The 19,900-nt window shown below is 57.2% G+C and overlaps 1 protein-coding gene across 5 annotated transcripts in view; it reads left to right on the forward strand.

Moving 5' to 3' along the window:
* LOC123356523 (alpha-2-macroglobulin-like protein 1) overlaps positions 1–19,900 on the forward strand; it is a 125,659-nt gene that overhangs the window by 82,248 nt on the left and 23,511 nt on the right. For 3 of the 5 annotated variants that reach the window (XM_044999856.1, XM_044999860.1, XM_044999859.1), the window contains 7 exons: positions 3,986–4,216; positions 5,490–5,553; positions 5,698–5,843; positions 6,238–6,387; positions 7,295–7,474; positions 18,106–18,211; positions 19,593–19,737. In XM_044999856.1, coding sequence (XP_044855791.1) covers positions 3,986–4,216; positions 5,490–5,553; positions 5,698–5,843; positions 6,238–6,387; positions 7,295–7,474; positions 18,106–18,211; positions 19,593–19,737 — 1,022 coding nt within the window. Of the gene's footprint in view, positions 1–3,272; positions 3,444–3,985; positions 4,217–5,489; positions 5,554–5,697; positions 5,844–6,237; positions 6,388–7,294; positions 7,475–18,105; positions 18,212–19,592; positions 19,738–19,900 lie in introns of all 5 variants that reach the window. The other 2 variants (XM_044999858.1, XM_044999857.1) reach the window with 1 other exon arrangement.

Below are 19,900 nucleotides of genomic sequence, written 5' to 3' on the forward strand. Positions count from 1 at the left end.
CCCTGGACTCCAACCTCGCCAGAGCCTGCTTACCGCTGCCCCGGTTCCAAACAATGGTGGCCATCATCCAGTGTCTGCAAGCTGCTCCGTTGACTTCGGTTCGCACTTGCCTCGGTTTCCTGGGTCACATGGCGGCGTGCACGTTTGTGATGAAACACGCCAGACTGCGCCTCTGTGCCCTCCAATCGTGGCTCAACTCAGTGTACCGACCAGGCGGGGATGCCATAGACATGATCGTCACCATTCCCCCGAGCATCTTAGGCTCCTTCGAATGGTGGCTGACCCCCACCCTGGTGTGTGAAGGGCTGCTGTTCCATCCACCCCAGCCCTCTGAATCCCTGACGATGGACGCATCATCTCTGAGTTGGGGTGCTCACCTCGGGCATCTACGAACTCAAGGCCTTTGGTCATCTCAGGAACTGGCCTTGCACATCAATGTCTGGGAGCTGAGAGCAGCCCGCCTTGCTTGCCAGTCGTTCCGTCAGCACTTGCAAGGCCGTTGTGTGTCAATATTAACCGACAACACAACAGCCATGTACTATATAAACAAACAGGGCGGGGCGCGGTCCTCGACCCTTTGTCAGGAGGCCTTACGACTCTGGGACTTTTGTATAGCCCACTCCATAGACCTCATAGCGTCCTTTCTCCCGGGGGTTCAGAACACTCTGGCAGATCGCCTCAGCAGATACTTCCTTTCTCACGAGTGGTCGCTTCGCCCGGACGTTATTCTTCCGGAAGTGAGGATTTCCCCATGTAGACCTCTTCGCGTCCCGCGAGAACAGGAAATGCCAGATGTTCTGTTCCTTTCAAGGCCTCTCACAGGGTTCCATAGCGGACGCTTTCCTGATACCGTGGACGACTCACCTGCTATATGCTTTTCCACCGTTCCCACTCGTCCATAAGGTCCTGCTGAAAATACGCAGGGACAGAGCCCGCTTGATCATGATCGCTCCAGCGTGGCCCAGGCAGCACGGGTACACCATGTTGCTAGACCTGTCAATAGCCGACCCTATCCCACTACCTCTTCACCTGGACCTGATAACTCAGGACCATGGCAAACTGCGTCACCCAGACCTACAGTCCCTGCATCTCATGGCATGGCTCCTCAGTGGTTGACCCAGTCTGAGTTGCATTGCTCTGTCCCAGTGCAACACGTGCTCTTAGGTAGCAGAAAACCTTCCACTAGAGCAACATATCTGGCCAAGTGGAAGCATTTCACATGCTGGTGTGGAGAGCACAACGTTCTTCCCGCCGAGGTCTCCATCCCCACCATCTTGGACTACCTCTGGTCTCTTAAGCAACAGGGCCTAGCGGTATCATCTTTGAGGGTGCACTTGGCGGCCATCTCTACCTTCCATCCAGGGGAGAATGGCCGCTCGGTGTTTTCGCATCCTATGGTATCTAGATTCCTCAAGGGCTTGGAATGCCTATACCCCCAGGTACGCCGCCCCGCCCCGAGCTGGGACCTCAACCTGGTTCTTACCAGACTTATGTCAGCCCCATTCGAGCCATTAGCAACTTGCTCCCTTCTCTACCTGTCCTGGAAAACTGCCTTCCTTGTGGCCATCACATCGGTAAGACGAGTTTCCGAGCTTCGGGCTCTCACGGCGGACCCTCCATATACTGTGTTCCATATGGACTAGGTGCAGTTGCGACCACACCCGGCCTTTCTCCCCAAAGTGGTATCGGCCTTCCATGTTAACCAGGACATCTTCCTTCCGGACTTCTTCCCGAAGCCGCATTCATCGCGCAGAGAGCAACAACTGCACTCCCTAGACGTCCACAGAGCACTCGCTTTTTATATCGAGTGGACAAAGCCCTTCCGCAGAACCCCCCAACTCTTTGTCGCGGTGGCAGAGCGTATGAAGGGCCTACCCGTTTCCTCACAGAGGATTTCATCCTGGGTGACATCTTGCATCCGCACCTGTTATGACTTGGCTCATGTTCCATCGAGCCACCTCACTGCCCACTCTACCAGGGCTCAAGCCTCATCTGCTGCTTTCCTGGCCCACGTGCCCATCCATGAGATATGTCGCGCAGCTACCTGGTCCTCGGTCCACACCTTCGCCTCTCACTATGCCCTGGTTCAGCAGTCCAGGGATGATGCAGCCTTTGGCTCCGCAATATTACACTCTGCGACATCTCACTCCGACCCTACCGCCTAGGTAAGGCTTGGGAATCACCTAACTGGAATGGATATGAGCAAGCACTTGAAGAAGAAAAGACAGTTACTCACCTTTGTAACTGTTGTTCTTCGAGATGTGTTGCTCATACCCATTCCAAACCCGCCCTCCTTCCCCACTGTCGGAGAAGCCGGCAAGAAGGAACTGAGGAGCGGTCGGGTCGGCAGGGGTATATATCCGGCGCCATAATGGCGCCACTCCAGGGGGCGACCCAGCCGACCCGCCGGGGGTTGCTTGGGTAAAAATCTTCCGACGACCGTGCACGCGGCGCGCGCACACCTAACTGGAATGGATATGAGCAACACATCTTGAAAAACAACAGTTACAAAGGTGAGTAACCGTCTTTTTTCCAGCTGAGCACATGGCAGAAGGGTCCAGAGAGGCTCTACTTAAGAAGGGGTGCTGCTCTGTGCAGCCGTGCCGACCATCACCACGTGCCAGAAGGCCTGGCTGGAGACAGACAAGCCAGGAGGGATTCTGCCCAGCCTGAGCTGTTGACAAACCCCAGAGTCAGAGGCAGGGTGAGGTCAGACTAGGGAAGGGTGCACATCGGGAAATTTGTTCTCTGGCAAAGATCTGTAACTCTTGAGCCGTCTACGTGACTGTGGTTTAGAAATTCCTTTGTTACACCCGGGTTCCTTATTTGCCTACCACATTGTCCCTAAGGTGTTAATCTTAAAGCCCAACCTGGCCACAGCCCAGCTGGGACTCAGAGGGAATGTGTGTAAGCAAAGCAAGGGGGCTGGGAGATCTGAGGCCCTGGTTTCAGGGCCTGGGGGCGGCTGGACTGCAGAGTCCCACATCCCAAGGGAGGGCTCAGTCAAGGGGTCAGACAACCTGTTACTGGGGGTGCTCACCCCAGCACCCCCAGCTATTCCAGTCCTGCCCCAACTTCTTCCCAGATCTGCTAATGCCCCCTCAGCCCTCACCCCAACACCCATCCCAGCCCTGGGCTTTCCCAGAGCATCTCAGGGCTGGATCGCACTGTCCCTTTCTGCCCCCAGCCAGCTCTTTAGCCCCCGGTGGGCAACACTCTCCCAGGAGTCTGCTCCCTGAGTTGTGCGTCTCCCCCTTTCTCTCCCGGCTCAGATGCTCCTGAAGGTGGCAGGTAGCTCTGCGCTGAAGAATGAGAAGCTGAGGCTCTTTGTTAGCTCTGGGAATAAGAATAAGAATAAGAAGCAGACCTTCCTGACGGATGAGTCTGGCAGAGCCTCCTTCGAGCTGGACACTTCTGACTGGACTGGGACGGTCACTCTGAGGGTAAGTGACGAGCCTCCGAGCCCCAGTGGGGCCCCAGGTCTCCAGCCTCTGTTGCTGTGTCTGTGATTGTTGATGTTTATTGCGGTGGTGCCTAAGGAGCAGCCAGGATCGGGCCCCATGGTGCTGGGTGCTGCACACACTCAGCGTAGCAAACGGCCCTGCCCGAAGCGCCTGCAGGCTGAATAGCCAGGACAGATGGTGGGTGGGGGAGGCGCAGACCCCACCAGCAGAGCCATCAATGGGGTGAAGCAAACAGCATCTTAGTGCCGCCACTTGTCTTCTCATTAATATCTGGGGTAGGGTTTAGTTAGGAAGGTCGCCCCCTTCGGGCAGCTCAGCTCCGGAGCTGCCCCATTGCCGCTGTCGGGCTGCCCCATTGGAACCGCTGGGGTTTTCCACATCACTCTTACGGACGCAGGACAGGGGGCCATAGGGGTGAGCTCAGCCGGCAGCATCAGAGCCTGGCCTGCCCCAGCTCCATCTCTGTCCTGCGCTGGGTGCTCTGCACCCCAGCGAGCCCCATCGCTCTCTCTGTCCCCCAGGGGCGCTTCAAGCCGGTGGCTCGCAGCTCTGTGTATGGGAGACTCTCTCCCCATTATCCGGATGTCCATCGTCACCTGGAGCCCTTCTACTCCAAGAGCCAGAGTTTCCTGAAGATCCGCGGGCTGGGAGGGGAGCTGCCCTGCGACCAGGCCCAGCAGCTCCAGGTGGATTACGTCATTGCTAGGGAGGCCCTGGGGAACGGGTCCAGGAGCCTGGAGTTCATCTTCCTGGTGAGCCCGTCCTGGGAGACTAAAGTGTGTGTGTGTGTGTGTGTGTGTGTGTGTGTGTGTGAGAGAGAGAGAGAGAGAGAGAGAGAGAGAGAGAGAGTACAAGGTGCGTGTGTGCGCGCATTTGTGAGCAGGAGGTGCGGAGTCAGCGCTGTGACCCCACAGCAGAGCATTGGGGAATCGAACGGTTCCTTTGAATTACAAGGGCCGGTCCTTTAGTGTCTAAAACGAAAAGTTTATTATAAGGGAAAAAGAAAGAACAAGAAGAGAGTTGTTAAATGGTAAAACAATCACATACAAACAGAGACGTCAAAGTCTATGTGTCAGGTTCTGAGCAGTATTGGTGAGTTGCTGGCTTGAAAGTCCCTCTGGAACAGATCCCCAGCTTGGATGGGTTGTTCAGTCCTTTGTTCAGAGCTTCGTTTGTAGAAAAGTTACTCCAGAGGGAAGAAGCAGGAATGGAGACAAAATGGAGAAGATGCAGCTGCCCTTTATATTTCTTTTGCCATGCGGCTGGTACTTCCTTTGTCTCAAACACAAGCTGCCCAGCACGTGGCATGGAAAAGCCTTAGAGTTCTCTGTCCACCAGCCTGCCCCACGTGCCTTGCTGGCTCCTAAGCTGTATCCCCTAGTTCCTGTCAATGGGGTCACTGTCGGGCTGATGACCTGTGATGGGCCATCGAACAGGCTCGGCAGTGCTGATGCCAGTCTGTCTGGGGGTGTCACCCAGAACCACAGTCTGAATTTAGAAATCCAGATGTACCACACAGACCTAGAGCACACTACAAAGGTGATACAAAGGGCTGGTCCACACTAAGAAGCGGGGTCGAACTAGGGTACGCAAATTCAGCTACGTGAATAGCGTAGCTGAATTCGAAGTACCCTAGTTCGAACTACTCACCCGTCCAGATGCCGTGGAATCGAAGTCCGCGGCTCCAAGGTCGACTCCGCCACCGCCGTTTGCAGTGGTGGAGTACCGGAGTCGACCGCGGCGCTTCCGGAGTTCGAACTATCGCGTCCAGATTAGACGCGATAGTTCGAACTCTGAGAAGTCGAACTCATCGCGTCGACCCGGCTGGTAAGTGTAGACTAGCCCAAAGATAGAAACAAGATCCTCATACTTGGCAAATCGCACCATTTCCACAGACCCCTTCCATGGCATCTCTGGCCAGATTCCCTGCAATTTTACAATGTTGGTATCAACAATACCATAAAGTGTCTCCCAGACTCCACACAGCATCACACAGCTCAGTGACTCCCGTCTCCTCCTCTGCAGGTCGTGGCCAAGGGAGCCATCGCCAGGATCCTCCACAAGGGGCTGGACCTCAGGGAAGGGGCTGGTAAGTGGCAGGGGAGGGGTCTGTGCAGATATGGGGCGCCCAGGGGACAACTGGGGATTGAGCCCCCTGAGCAGGGGCCGGGCTGGGGGAGGGGACTCTGCTGGTTGGGCCTGACTTCCCCTGGGTGTTTCCCAACGTCCCTAGGGCTGAAGGGCTCCTTCTCGGTGGAGCTGCCCGTCGGCGCTGACCTGGCGCCCGCTGCCAAGGTGCTGGGTTACACGGTGCTGCCCGATGGTGAGATGGCTGCTGACCGCGCCCGGCTGCAATTGGCCAAGTGCCTCCCGAACAAGGTGAGCCTGGTGCTCAGGGCGGAGGAGCCTCTGGGTGGGGGAATCGCTCCCTGCCCCATAACCGGAGCCCTGAGCAGGGGCATGGCTGGGTGCCCCCGGCCCCTCCCTGCCTGGCCTCACAGCAGTGCCAGGGTCGTTGCACCCCATCCACCTCAATCGCTCTGGGGTGTCTATGAATAACTGCAGCTCCCTGAGCCATCCCACGGGGGCGCTGAATGAGCCTGAGCTGCCTCAACCCCCCACCCCCAGCAGGACTCCCAAAGCCCCAGCCCTTCAGCCAGCCGGGCCTGGGGCCGGAGTGACACTCGGTGCCTTGCCCCCTGACCCCCCCGGGCCTGTCTCCCCCTGCCCCGGGGGTCTCTCCCCTCCCCTGTGACGCGCTGTGCCTCGCCAGGTGAAGCTGGCCTTCTCGCAGGACCGGGCCCTGCCGGGCTCAGAGCTCCAGCTGCGGGTGCAGGCTGCCCCCGGGTCCCTGTGCGCCGTCCGCGCCGTGGATCAGAGCGTGCTGCTCATGAAGCCCGAGGCCGAGCTCAGCGTCGACACGGTGAGTCCAGAGCAGCTCGGCCGGCCCCTCCCGACGAGTCCTTCCCCCTCGCAGGGAGGGCGATGCACGGCCACTGGGGGACACCCCTCGAGGCCACCTCTCCCCGTCTGAGGGCTGCTCCCATGGCACTTGTCACCCCCTAACTCTGGGGGGTCCCCGCTTGCCTGTTCTCCCATCAGCCCGTGCAGTGCTCCCCTCCTGGCACCCCTTCCCCCTGGCTCCATCTGGGAACATGGAGCTCGGAGCTGAGATAATGGCGGGGGTAACCGGAGCTTGTTCTCCAGGGCAGAGCTGGTCCCCAGGGGCGGGGGCAGGAGAATTCCCTGCCCCCATGTACAGCAGTGGACAACTGGCCAGGTGCATTGTGGGAGTTGTCCCTGCCTGGTTGACGATACCGAATTGCACTCAGCCCGTCACTGGCTCCTGCCGTCCAGGGGCTCCCGGGCTCTGCACACGGCGAGTGGAGCCTCCCAAGCCCCGGGGGGCAGCAGGAGACGGGACTCGCTGGGCGGGGGCTGAGTCACGTATCCCTGTGAGCCGTGGCCCCAGGGCCAGCCTTCAACGTGGCCCCTCTGTGATCTGGACAGAGTGGGGGAGGGGCACTAAGAGCCATTCGCTGCCCCACGGCGAGAAGGGGCAGCAGCCCTCCCCCTGCCCCAGGTTCTCCCAGGGCATTGGGAGCCGCGGGTCCCTCTCCTAGGGCTGGGGGGGAGGTGCAGGGACAGACACCCACATGGGGGATGGGGCTGGGTGCTGGGCAGGGTGGGGGGTGTCCAGGCTAGAGATGAGGCTGGGGCGAGAGCGGAGGTTTGTGGGGTGATGTGTTAATGGGAGGAGGGGCAGGAGCTGGCTCTGGGGTAGCTCATGTCTTGGTTTCATGGCTGATGTCGTGTGTGTTTGTCTTTAGGTCTATAACCTGCTCCCGGATTTTCCCCGAGGAGACTATCCTGACGCAGTGCAAGAGCCTGAGTCATGTGGTCCTACGAGTCTAGTTCCTCACTGCCACGGCTTAGGTCCCAGGTGGAGGTGTCGCAGAGGGATTAGCAGCTGGACTCCCCCTCAGCCTGACGCCTACAGCCTGTTTAAGGTAGGGTTGTGCCTGGCCAGGCCTCACACTCCTCTGTAGCCTGAAAGGACTAAACTGGCTCCGATGTTCCCAGAAATGCTGGCATCCAGCAGCGAATCCCAGCAAACTCAGGCCTGGGATACACCTCCCCAGCCACCTTCAGACACGGCCCAGGCCCTGGGACAGATCCCCGGTGTATCCAGGGAGCAGGAACACCCCATCCTGCCCCACTCCTGGGCACAGGGATATTACCTGTGGGGCTGGCAGCACCATCTCCACTTACAGTTCTTTGGCACTTCCCGTTATAAGTTTTCAGTTCATGTAACTTTGTCAGACTGAAACGTTTGGGCCTGAAATTTCCCCAGCCGAGGGTTGGCCTCAAGCTGAACTTTCTGAGGCATTTCAGCTAACACAGCTCAGCAGTTGCTCAGAAGGGGAGGTGGGGAAAAGACTCAGTTTTCCCATGATAAAATGAAGCTGTTTAATTGAGAAGCTCCCAGCCTGGGAGCAGAGACTCGACCCTAGGCCAGGAAGTCGCCCTGGGGTCAGGGAGGTGCCCTTTGCTTTCCCCATGACATGCAGTCCACATTTGGCTGCATGGGAAACTCCTGGGAATGGCAGGACCCACATGCCCAGCACAGGCTTGGAGTTTGGCAGCATTATTCTGCGAGGAATCCCCTCTGCACCGCGCCTGCTCCATCCCCTCCTATGTGCTGACCGGCCTGCACGCGCCTTCGCCACAGAGCGACTGAGCCTGCTCCAGCCTGGGCTATGGGGGCAGAGCAGGATTTTCCTGAAATGGCTCCTCCGGCCAGCAGGACTTGCGGTGGCACTGAGAGTGGGAACGGAGCATCCGGAGACGGTGTCTCTGGTGCTCCAAGTGCTCCCCTGCCCATCCCAGGCAGCCTGGAGGAGGAGGAAACCACCTGAGTGAAATGTGCGGGGTAGGGGAGGGGATGGGTGCAGAGGAGGCAAGGAGGGGGTGGGAGGACGGGTGCAGAGTGGGAAAGAGGGGGTGGAGGATGGGTGCAGAGGGGGTAAGGAAGGGGCAGGGGGATGGGTGAGGAGGGGGTGGAGGGATGGCACTTTGCCCCGCCAGAGGGAGGGATGGTTGTCAGGAGACCGGGGCTCTGTCCCAGCTGGAAGCCACCTGAGTGAAATGTGCAGAGGGGGCAAGGAGTGGGTGGGGGGATGGGTGCAGAGGGGGAAGGATGGGGATGGGTGCTGTCAGGGTTCCCTCTCCACTCCGAACTCTGGGGTACAGATGTGGGGACCCGCATGAAAGTCTCCCTAAGCTTATTTCTACCAGCTTAGGTTCAAACCTTCCCCAAGGCACAAATCCTTCCTTCTCCTCGGACGGTATCGCTGCCCCCACCAAGTGAGTTAGTACTTGGGAAGGGAGTTAGTATCTGGGAGTGGTGGCAGCAAAACCAGATCTAAGCTAGTAATTCAGTTTAGGGGAGCACATGCAGGTCCCCATATCTGTTCTCTAAAGCTCAGAGTGGGAAAGGAAACTTGACACCCATCTACGGCACCACAGAAGTTCCCGCGCTCATCTCGGGACTGACAATCTCCCAGGCCCCCAAAACACCGGCCTTGGCACCGTTCCCATTCCCCGGTGGCTGGGAAGAAGCAAGCCTTGGGAGGATCCCCTGTTAGGGCCGTAGCAGTTGTTCCGGCCCCAACCGAGCAAGCCTCGAACCAGGCCTCTAAGGGACCATGCAAGTGGAAGAGATCACATTACCTTCCACCCCGGATACCTTTGAGGCCACCAGAGGGCTCATTGAACCGATGGCTCCGGTGCCCCCGGTCCCAGCACCGGCTCCGACCCAAGTTCCGATACCATCCAAAGGTAAACTGGCGATGTTCGGACTGGAAGCCCTCAGACCAGCATCTCCATGCTGTGACGAAGTGGGACTGTTCTTAATCTTTCCTCTGAATACTGTGTATGTGCCTCAGTTTCCCCTGTGCATTTCTTAAGTCTCCAGTGTACATAAATGGCCAACACCCTGTATCCTGGCAACAAATGGCTGGGGCCCTTCCTCCTACACGGGAATAGCTAAAGGTGAACAAAGAGATTAGGTGACCTCCTGGCCCAGGAAAGAGACAAAGGCCAGAAAGGAGGGGCTGGAGGAGGTTTCAGTTTGGAGCTGGTCGGAGACAGGAAGTGAGGGCAGACGGGGGTGTCTGCTTCACTGGGCCCCAGAATGGACCCGACTGAGGGGTCCTGCTCTCTGTACCTACAAGCTCTGTTTTAGACCGGGTTCCTGTCATCTAATAAACCTCTGTTTTACTGGCTGACTAAGAGTCACGTCTGACTGTGAAGTGGGGGTGCAGGACTCTCTGGCTTCCCCAGGATCCCGCCTGGGTGGACTCGCTGTGGGAAGTGCACGGAGAGGCATATGCTGAATGCTCCAAGGAGAGACTCAGAAAGGTGAAGCTGTGTGAGTTTCTTGCCCTGCAGACAGTCTGCTCGAAGGGAGAGGAGGCTCCCCAAAGTCCTGACTGGCTTTGTGGGGAGCAGTTCCAGAGCATCACCCAGGGACTCCATGACACATGCCACTTGGAGTCCCAGCGCCGTTCCGAGTCCTGGCACCGCCCCAGGTACCGGTCTGACTCACGGCACCGGTTAGACTCTCAGCACTGGTCCTGCAGTCCCGACCCTTGGAACATGGTCCCGCTCGAGGTCCAGGTTCAGACTGACGCAGTGTGGAACACCGATCCCCGCGTCAACTGTCGCCATGGCACCGGCCCACGGCCCACCACCGATCTGCTTCACAGCACCACTCTCCATTGGCGCATCGCTCCCCATCACAGCACCGCCCTCCATCGCGGCACTGCTCTCCATCGTTGCACCAGTCACTAGAGCGGCACCACTCTCCATCGTCGCACTGCTCTCTGTCACGGCACCGCTCTTTATCACAGCACCGTTCATCAGCTCAGCACCGTTTTCCATCACGGCACCGCTCATCAACACTGCACCGCTCCTCGTCGTGGCATCATTCTACCACACAGCACCACTCCGCATCGCGGCACCACTCTCCACCGCGGCACCGGTCGCGGTCGCAACCAGCCTCTCGATGCCGATCCCCACATGACCCTCACCTACCAAGGGACTCGGTGCCCCCTTTGGTCCATTCGCGCACCGCCCCTCCTTGGCCGTCACGATCTCAGTCTCCTTCCGGAAGGTCGGGGAGAGCTTCAGGGGTTTCGGACATCCCCCAGTCGGCCCGGGAAGCCTTGGTCAAGATCCCCCAGCGCCCAACTGGCAGCCCCAGTGGCAATTTTGGACCCCCTGGGCCCATCATCAGGCCCAGGGCCCCCCCCCCCCAGTTGCCCGGCCATTGTCATGCTCGAATGCCTGATCTCCTGAGGCGACCCTCAGCCACCTCCCTCCAGACCCAGACCAACCCGTGGAGTCAGCACCTGTGGTAGGGGCTACACCAGGCGCCCAAGAGGAGCTGCCCGTGGCTGACCAAGAGACTATCTCCACACCGGCTCTTCCGGTGGAGTCATCTTCGTCCTCCCCTGATGAGGCTGTGGCTGGCACGTCCACGTCTGGTCCACCTCCGATGGACTTTAAGGTCCTTCAGGAACTGCTAAGGCACGTGGCTCTTAATATGAACCTCCAAGTTGAGGAGGTTGTGTAGGAGGAGGACCCGATAGTGGACATTTTAGTCCCAGAAGGGCCTTCCAGGGTGGCCCTTCCCATGAATAAAATTATTCAAAACAATGCCAAGACTCTCTGGCAAACCCCGGCCTCCATCCCTCCCACAGCTAAAGGGGTAGAAAGAAAGTGCTTTGTCCCCACCAGGGGTTATGAATACCTTTTCACCCACCCTGCCCCATGCTCACTTGTGCTGGACGCAGTGAACGCCAAAGAAAGAGAAGGCCAACAAGGGCCTGTTCCCAAATCGAAGGATGCTAAATGGCTGGACATTTTTGGGAGAAAGATTTATTCTACTGGGGTCTCTCGCTGCGGATCGCTAACCAGCCGGCAATCCTCAGTAGGTACAATTTTAACTCTTGATCTGTGGTCCTCAAATTCCAAGATCTTCTCCCAACAGAGGCTCGTACAGAACTGAGGAACATTGCTGAGGAGGGTAAATTGGTTGCTCGGACTTCCCTCCAAGGTTCCCTCAATGCTGCGGACGCGGCTGTGCGTACCCTGGCATCGGGAATTGCTATGCGGCGGAACGCCTGCCTCCAGTCTTTGGGGTTCCCGCCTGAGGTTCAGCACACCATCCAGGACCTCCCCTTCGATGGTCAGGGCCTGTTTGCAGAGCAAACCGATTCCCGTTTACATACCTTAACAGACACAAGAAACACTATTAAATCCTTAGGTATTCATACCTCGGCTAACCAAAGGAAGCCATTTAAACCCCAGGCCACCCAGCAACGCCTCTTCCCATCTAGACCCAGGCAGGACTTTTCTCGTCGAGGAAATAGATACTCTCGATGCAGACCCTCTTGTCCCCCTTACAGACAGGGTCAAGGACGGTCCAAGCCACCCCTGGGCCCAAAGCACCCGTTTTGAAGGTGCGCCTGAGGACGGACTACCAGCTCTCGCCCCGGACAATTATCCCTTCCTGAACCGTCTATCCTGTTTCTACCATGCCTGGTCTCATATTAAATCGGACCGTTGGGTCCTCCGCACGGTGCAGATGGGATATTCTATCCATTTCTGTTCCATCCCACCCTCCCACTCCCCTTCCCCGTCTCTCTTCAGGGACCCTTCTCATGAGCAACTCCTCGACCAGGAGGTTCAATCCCTCCTTGCCCTGGGGGCAGTGGAGGAAGTTCCTCAGGAGTTCAGGGGCAAGGGTTTCTATTCCCGCTATTTCCTTGTCCCCATGGCAAAGGGAGGCCTAAGACCCATTCTGGACCTCAGGGAGCTCAACAAGTACATCGTCAACCTGAAGTTCCTTATGGTCTCCTTAACCACTATCATTCCCTCACTGGATCCAGGAGACTGGTATGCCACCCTCAATATGAAAGACACGTACTTTCACATTTCGATTACTCCGCCGCCCAGAGGTTTCCTCTGTTTCATGGTGGGCAAGATGCACTATCAGTTCACAGACCTCCCATATGGCTTGTGCACAGCCCCTTGCGTCTTTACCAAGTGCATGGCGGTCATGGCAGCTTTTCTTCGCCGACACCATGTGCACATCTTTCCATAGCTCGACGACTGGCTTATACGGGGACGGTCTCGCCAACATGTCCAGTCTCAGGTACAAATTGTCACGGACACACTCACTCGCTTGGACATCATGATAAACATCAGCAAATTTGCCCTCTCCCCTATTCAAACAATAGAGTTATAGGAGCAGTCCTGGATGCAAACCGAGGAAGCGCTTTCCTTCCGGAAGCACGGTGCCTGGCTACAGTGGGCATAATTACCAGCCTTTCCAAGTTTCTCACCACCACAGCAAGGCAGTGCCTCAGGTTGCTGGGTCACATGGTGTCCTGTACCCACGTGGTGCAGCACGCCAGGCTAAAACTCAGGTCTCTACAGACGTGGTTGGCATCAGCCTACCGACCGGGACGCAACAGTCTAGAAATGGTCCTCACGGTCCTGAAGTGCACACTCGACTCCCTGCGATGGTGGCTGAATCCTCGGATGGTGGGTGCTGGGGTCCCATTCCATCCTCCTCAACGCACCTTGACTCTGGTTACAGACGCGTCTGCCCTGGGATGGGGGCCCACCTCGGGGGCCTGTCAACGCAGGGCTTATGGCACGAAAGCGAGTTGTCGTTGCACATCAACATCGGAGAGCTCAGGGCGATCCGCCTTGCGTGCCAAGCCTTTCTTCCCCACTTGCAGGGCCACTGCGAAGCAGTCCTAATAGACAACACCATGGCCATGTTCTATCCGAACAAGCAAGGTGGAGCCCAGGCATTGCCACGCTGCCAAGAAGCCCTCCTTCGGTGGGACTTTTGCTTAGTCCATTCCATCAACCTTCAGGCCTCGTACCTGCTGGGTGTCCAGAACATCCTGGCGGACAGCTTGAGCAGGCGTTTTCTTACACACGAATGGTCGAGACGTCCGGATATCATTCATTCCATTTTCCGCACCTAGGGGTTTCCCTGAGTTGACCTGTTCGCTTTGCGGACCAACAGGAAGTGCCCAGCTTTCTGTTCCCTCCAGGGTCACAGCCTGGGCTCGATAGCAGACACCTTCCAGATCACGTGGTCAGGCACAGTTGCTTTATGCCTTCCCACCGTTCCGCTGGTCCACAAGGTGCTCCTCAAGATCCACCGGGACAAGGCAGATGTCATACTGGTAGCCCCTGCCTGGCTATGCCAGTGTTGGTATTCGGTCCTGCTGGACCTGTCAATTCAGACTCCCCTACTTTTCCCTTTCAGCTCCGACCTCATCTCTCAGAACCACGGTCATCTCCTGCACCGAGACCTTCAGTCGCTCCACCTCACAGCCTGGAGGATCTGTGGCTGAACCAGGCTGAACGCACCTGTTCGGACACGGTAAGGTGGGTGCTTCTCGAAAGTCCCAAGCCGTTGACTAGGCTTACCTACGAGGCCAAGTGGAAGAGGTTTTCCAGCTGGTGCGCTCAGTGGCAGGTGCCCCCGCTCCAGGCTCTGATTCCTTGCATCTTGGACTACCTGATGTTCTTAAAGGACCAGCACCTAGCCTTTGGATCCCTTAAGGTTCACCTCACCTCCGTCTCTGCATTTCACCCAGGCGTGGCCGGGCGCTCGGTGTTTGCACACCCGGTCGTTCAGCATTTCCTCAAAGGCCTGGAGAAAATCCATCCTCCAACGAAGCCACCCATGCCAGCATGGGACCTTAACTTGGTCTTCTCCTGCCTTATGGGCCCTCCTTTCGAACCGCTGGCCTCCTGCTCACTTCTCTATCTCTCCTGGAAGGTCGCCTTCCTCATGGCCATCACTTCCGCACGTCAGGTGTCCGAACTACGGGCTCTCACATGTGAACCGCCCTATACTGTTTTTCATAAAGATAAAGTTCAACTAAGACCTCACCCGGCCTTTCTGCCAAAAGTGGTGTCCCACTTTCATGTGAGCCAGGATATCTTCCTACCGGTTTTCTAAACAAAACCGCATGGTGACCTTCGGGAACAGCGTCTCCATTCTCTGGACGTCAGAAGGGCACTTGCCTTCTATATAGACTGAACAAAGCCCTTCCGTAAAACAAAGTTGTTTGTCGCCATCGCGGAATGGATGAAAGGCACCTGGTCTCCTCTCAGAGAATATCATCGTGGATCACCGAATGTATTCATGCTTGCTACAACTTGGCAAATGTCCCTCTGCCTGCTGTCACGGCTCACTCCACAAGAGCTCAGGCGTCATCAGCTGCCTTTCTGGCACACATTCCTCTCCAGGAAATCTGCAGGGCTGCCACGTGGGGCTTGGTTCACACCTTCACGTCCCACTATGCCATCTTCCAGCACTCTCGGGATGATGCAGCCTTTGGCAGAGCAATCCTCCAATCTGCGGTTCCTTGACTCTGACCCCACCTCCGAGGTAAAGCTTGGGAGTCACCTAACTGGAATGGACATGAGCAATCACTCGAAGAAGAAAAAACGGTTTCTTACCTTTCTGTAACTGTTGTTCTTTGAGATGTGTTGCTCATATCTATTCCATTCCCACCCACCTTCCTCTCAGAGTAGCCGGCAAGAAGGAACTGAAGGGGGGTCGGGCCAGCAGGGACTTATATGGCTCGCTATATTGGCGCCACTCCAGGGGGCTCCCCAGCCGGCCTGATGGGTAGCTGCTAGGGTAAAAGTTTCCAACATCCGTGCATGTGGCGCACACACACACCTAACTGGAATAGATATGAGCAACACATCGCGAAGAACAACAGTTACAGAAAGGTAAGTAACCGTTTTTTTGCATGAGGAAAGACAGATCTTCCATCATTCCAGTTAGGATTCTATCAGAGTCCGACCGCGGTGCAGTTTCTACTGTTGCCACCAGGGTGCTGTGCACCGAAGCGCTTGGCGCCGGGTCTTGGCACGGTGCTGGAGGTTGAGGGCTAAGAGCTGCCTCCATGAGGAGCTGTCGCAGATGAAAGTCCCGCTCCTTTTTATTTCTACCAACTTAGGTTCAAAACTTCCCCAAGGCACAAATCCTTCCTTGTCCTTGGACGGTATCGCTGCCACCACCAAGTGAATAAGACAAAGATTCAGGAAAAGGACCACTTGGAGTTCCTGTTTCCCCACAATTACCCCCCTTTCCTGGGGAGGCTTGACAATAATCTACCAACCAATAAGTTAACTGAGGGAGCACAGACCAGACTCGGGTTTTTAGGACACTAAAAACCAATCCGGTTTTTAAAAGAAAAACTTTATTATAAAGAAAAAGGTAAAAGAAGCACCTCTGTAAAATCAGGATGGAAGGTAATTTTACAGGGTAATAAAAAGAGTTAAAACACAGAGGATTCCCCTCTAGGCTCAACTTCAAAGTTAGAAAAACCAGGATTCCCCTCTAGGCTCAACTTCAGAGTTAGAAAAACTTCTTAGCATAGGGAAAATTCACAAGCTAAAACAAAAGATAATCCAATGCATTTCCTTGCTATTACTTACAATTTTTGTAATTTTAGATGCTTATTTCAGGTAGGGTTTTAGGAGATGTTTTTTTCCTGCCCTGGTCCCTCTCCCCACAGATTTGAAAGTATCTTCTTCCCTTATTGGTCCTTTTGGTCAGGTGCCAAGCAGGTTATTTGAGGGTAAAGGAGGGACTTTATGCCACCCTTAGCTGTATGTTTATGACAGGTGCGGAGGGTGATGGCATCTTGTCACGCCAGAGGGAGGGATGGACGATGTCCTGCCAAAGCCCTCAGGGGCTGGGAGTCAGGAGACTGGGGCTCTGTCCCAGCTGTGGGCTGCTCTGAGTGCTGGCAGCCTCCCCAGGGCCTGGGATCCCAGTCAGATGGCCATACTGGAATGGGCTGGGACCCGCCATCCCCCTGCCAGCGCCCATCCGGTGGGCGTATTGCCAATGGCACCCAGCTGCCGTGGGCGGGTGCTGCACATTGCAGGGGGGCGGCAGCTCTGCCACGGAGGTTGAGTGTCGCTGGCTGTTTAAAGAGGAGTGTCTGAGTGCTCTGACATCCACAGCCTGGCCTGAGATTTGCTGTGCCTCATGCAGGGCAGGGTGGGGCTAGTGGGCCACATGTGGGGTCATTTCAGCAGGGGGACCCAAGATTCAGCCCCCCTCATAAAATGGGATTACACGACCGCCCGGTTCTCATTATGCTGTTTGCCCTGATGGGGGGCGCAACCTGAACTGAGCCCCAGAGAGTGGGAGGCGCATGTGCAGCCAGGCTGGGGCTCCGTGGAGCCAGCAGGTTTGCAGGCAGTCTGGTGTCACAGTGACCGAGGGGCGCTGGGGGACGTGCTGTGGCCCGTGAATCTCCAGGGTGCCCACGGGCTGTGAGTTCAGGCCCCACCCGGGGCAGGTTTCGGCGGCTGCAGGTTCCGCCCGTTGCCTCCGCTCTGCAGCGGCTCCGTTTGGCAGTTTTGCCCGAGCCCGAAATCTGGGGTTGAGGGCGACGTTTTCAAGGGCTGTAAGAGCCACGTGCAGGCGTTGCCGTTCCTGCAGAGGGTTGCCAAGGAAACAAGCATCGAGCAGAAGGAACAGCAAAGCCTCCAGCACCCGGTTAGGAGAATCCCAGCAGGCTCCTCAGAGCTGGACTGAGGCAGACTGGATCCTTTGAGGTTCACGGGCCCCTCTCCTGCCCCAGCTGCACCCAGCGCAGTGAGCACAGCCGCAGCCTCGCAGCAATTCCCATCATGTCCCACAGCCAAGGGCCCCTTCTCAGTCATTCGTCCCGTCCACTGCCCATGGCACCACCTCCGGCACCTTCCCCATGGGCAGTGCCAGCTCCTGGGCAGAGCTGAGGCTGGGCTGGGGTGGCACCTCCCTTAACTCTTCATTGCCTGGTGTTCAGCGGGGCAGGATGAGGTGCTCGCCCCAGTCCAGAAGGGCAGGGGCACCGCTGGGCAACCTTCAGTCTGCGCCCAGGACATTTGGGGGCGTTTAAGAGACAGTCACACATGCCCCTGCCCCCGAGATCTCCCAGGCTGACCGGCAAAGGGAGGGAGGCGACTAGAGAGGAGACGGGACCTGCCCACGTGGGCCGTGAAGGTAGGAACAGAACCCAGGTGTCCTGACTCCCAGCCCAGTGTCCCAGCCTCCGGCCCGCGCTGCCTGTCATGGGGCACAGTGAGGAGTCCTGGGATCCAGCTGCCAGAACCGTCAGCAGGAGAACGGCCCGACAGTGTGATGTGTGAGGCTGGAATCGTCTCCTGGATGAGGCCCCCTCGCTTAGGACTTTTAGTGCTAAAACCAAACCCCCAGGAAGAAGTGCTGTAAGGATCAGCCCTGCCCTGCCCTGGCCCTGGGGGACGAGGGGGTGGAGAGATGAGCCGATGGGTCTTTCCCCTCCCTGTGCTCTGTGGCTCAGTGCCTCAGTTTCCCCATATGTAAAATACTGGTTCCGCCCCTTTGCAAAGCACTTGCAGGGTGCTGGGAAGCAGCCGAGTCTCTGTGAATTCTGCTCCTGTGTTGCTCTGTTGCTGTGTGAACTTGGGCAGTAACAACAGGCATCACACCACCTCTGGTGCTTTCGCTGCTCCTGATGCTTTTACCTCCGTCTTCCTTCTCTCCCAGGATGCGGCTTTGAAAATTCTCACCAACACCAATGCCAAGCCGCCCTGTGAACATGGACTCTCAATGGACTTGCATTATGACGCAGAAATCCCATATGCCATGGAAGGTCAGTGGGGCTGGGAGCTTCCATCCCCCTTGATCAGCAATTCCAAATGCCCTCTCTGCCCTGTGAGGGGAGACGCATGGGCTCGTGGATCAGGCCTGGGACCTGGGTTCTAACACTGTCCTTGTCAGTTCCATTGTTCTCAATGAGGTGGAGGGTGGGGGTTTCACCATGGTTCTCAAAGAAGCCGAGGGTGGGAGTTTGTCCGTTGTTTTCAAAGGGGCAGGGCCCAAGGTGGGAGGTTTTCTCCAGCGTATTCAGTGGGGGCTGGGTACACATAATCATCTGACCGGGGAGGCTCCAGGCATTTCGCCGCCCCAAGCACAGCAGTCAGCTGCGTTCGGCAGCTTGCCTGCAGGAGGTCCACCGAAGCCGCGGGACCAGCGAACCTCCCGCAGGACAGCCGCCGAAGGCAGCCTGCCTGCCGCCCCTGCGGCGACTGGCAGAGCGCCCCCGGCGGCTTGCTGCCCCAAGCACGCGCTTGGCGTGCTGGGGCCTGGAGCCAGCCCTGCATCTGACTCTTCCAATTCAACTCTGCTCCTCCTCCTTTGGCTGGAACTCTTTGCCAGAGGATGTTGTGAAGGCCAAGGCTATAACAGGGTTAAAAAAGAATTAGAAAAATTCATGAAGCACAGGTCCATCAACAACTGTTAGCCAGGCTGGGCAGGGACAGTGTCCCTAGCCTCTGTTTGCCAGAAGCTGGGAATGGGCAACGGGAGATGGATCACTAGATAAGTCCCTGTTCTGTTCATTCCCTCTGGGGCACCTGGCTCTGGCCACTGTCGGCAGACAGGATACTGGGCTAGATGCACTTTTGGTCTGACCCGGTATAGCCGTTCTTATGTTCTTACTTTCACAGAGACTGACGGCTTTTCTAGCTCCAGCCCCATGCGCTGCCCTGGGATCTGAGAGTCAAGCTGGGTGTTATGGAGGTGATCACATGGGGTCCTGCAATGCCCACTCATGCTCGGTGATTGCTGTAGAAACACACTGAGCCTCTCTAGGCCTCTATGTTCCAGCTGCTCAATGCGGCTAATGATTTGACCTGCCTGGCTAGCGGCTCTTTGTGCAGGGCTCTGGGAGTGCAACGTACCTTTAACGCTGCTCGGGGCAGAGCTGGGACTGAGCTCAGGGCTCCCTGGCTCCTGCCCACGTGCTGAGTCCACCAGTGTGTGCTGCATGTAGGACACCCCCAGCCCGACCCCTCCAGCCCCAACCCTGCCAGCAGGGGTCAGTTCTCAGAGCTCCCAGGGGCCACATGCAGCCCCCGAAATGTCTCCAAACACCGAGACTTTGCAGGTGCAAACACACGGGAATCATCGTCTGGATTTGCCCCAATACTGTGTGGGGCTCCCTCAACCCCCCTTTGTATCTTTTCTAACAGTGATCCCTTGGGCAGCAAGTGTGGATAGTGAAGCAGGGACCCCAGCGATCAACGGTCTGCTACCGCCAGAACCCAGCACCCAGGAGGAGGCAGTGCCACGTGTGTACTTCCCAGAGACGTGGCTTTGGGACCTGGTGCCTGTGGGGTGAGTGAGGAGCTGTCACAGACCGTCCCTGCAGAGCGGCCTCCAGGCCAGATCCTGGAAAGCAGCAGCTCCCAGAGGCGGTGCACTGGCTGGGGGAGGGCCGGCTGCCCGCGTGGGGCCGGTTCCTGCGCCCTGTTGCACAGCAGTGGGGAATTGAAGGTGG

This window comes from Mauremys mutica, chromosome 25 (assembly GCF_020497125.1).
Source record: "Mauremys mutica isolate MM-2020 ecotype Southern chromosome 25, ASM2049712v1, whole genome shotgun sequence".
Taxonomy (NCBI): Eukaryota; Metazoa; Chordata; order Testudines; family Geoemydidae; genus Mauremys; species Mauremys mutica.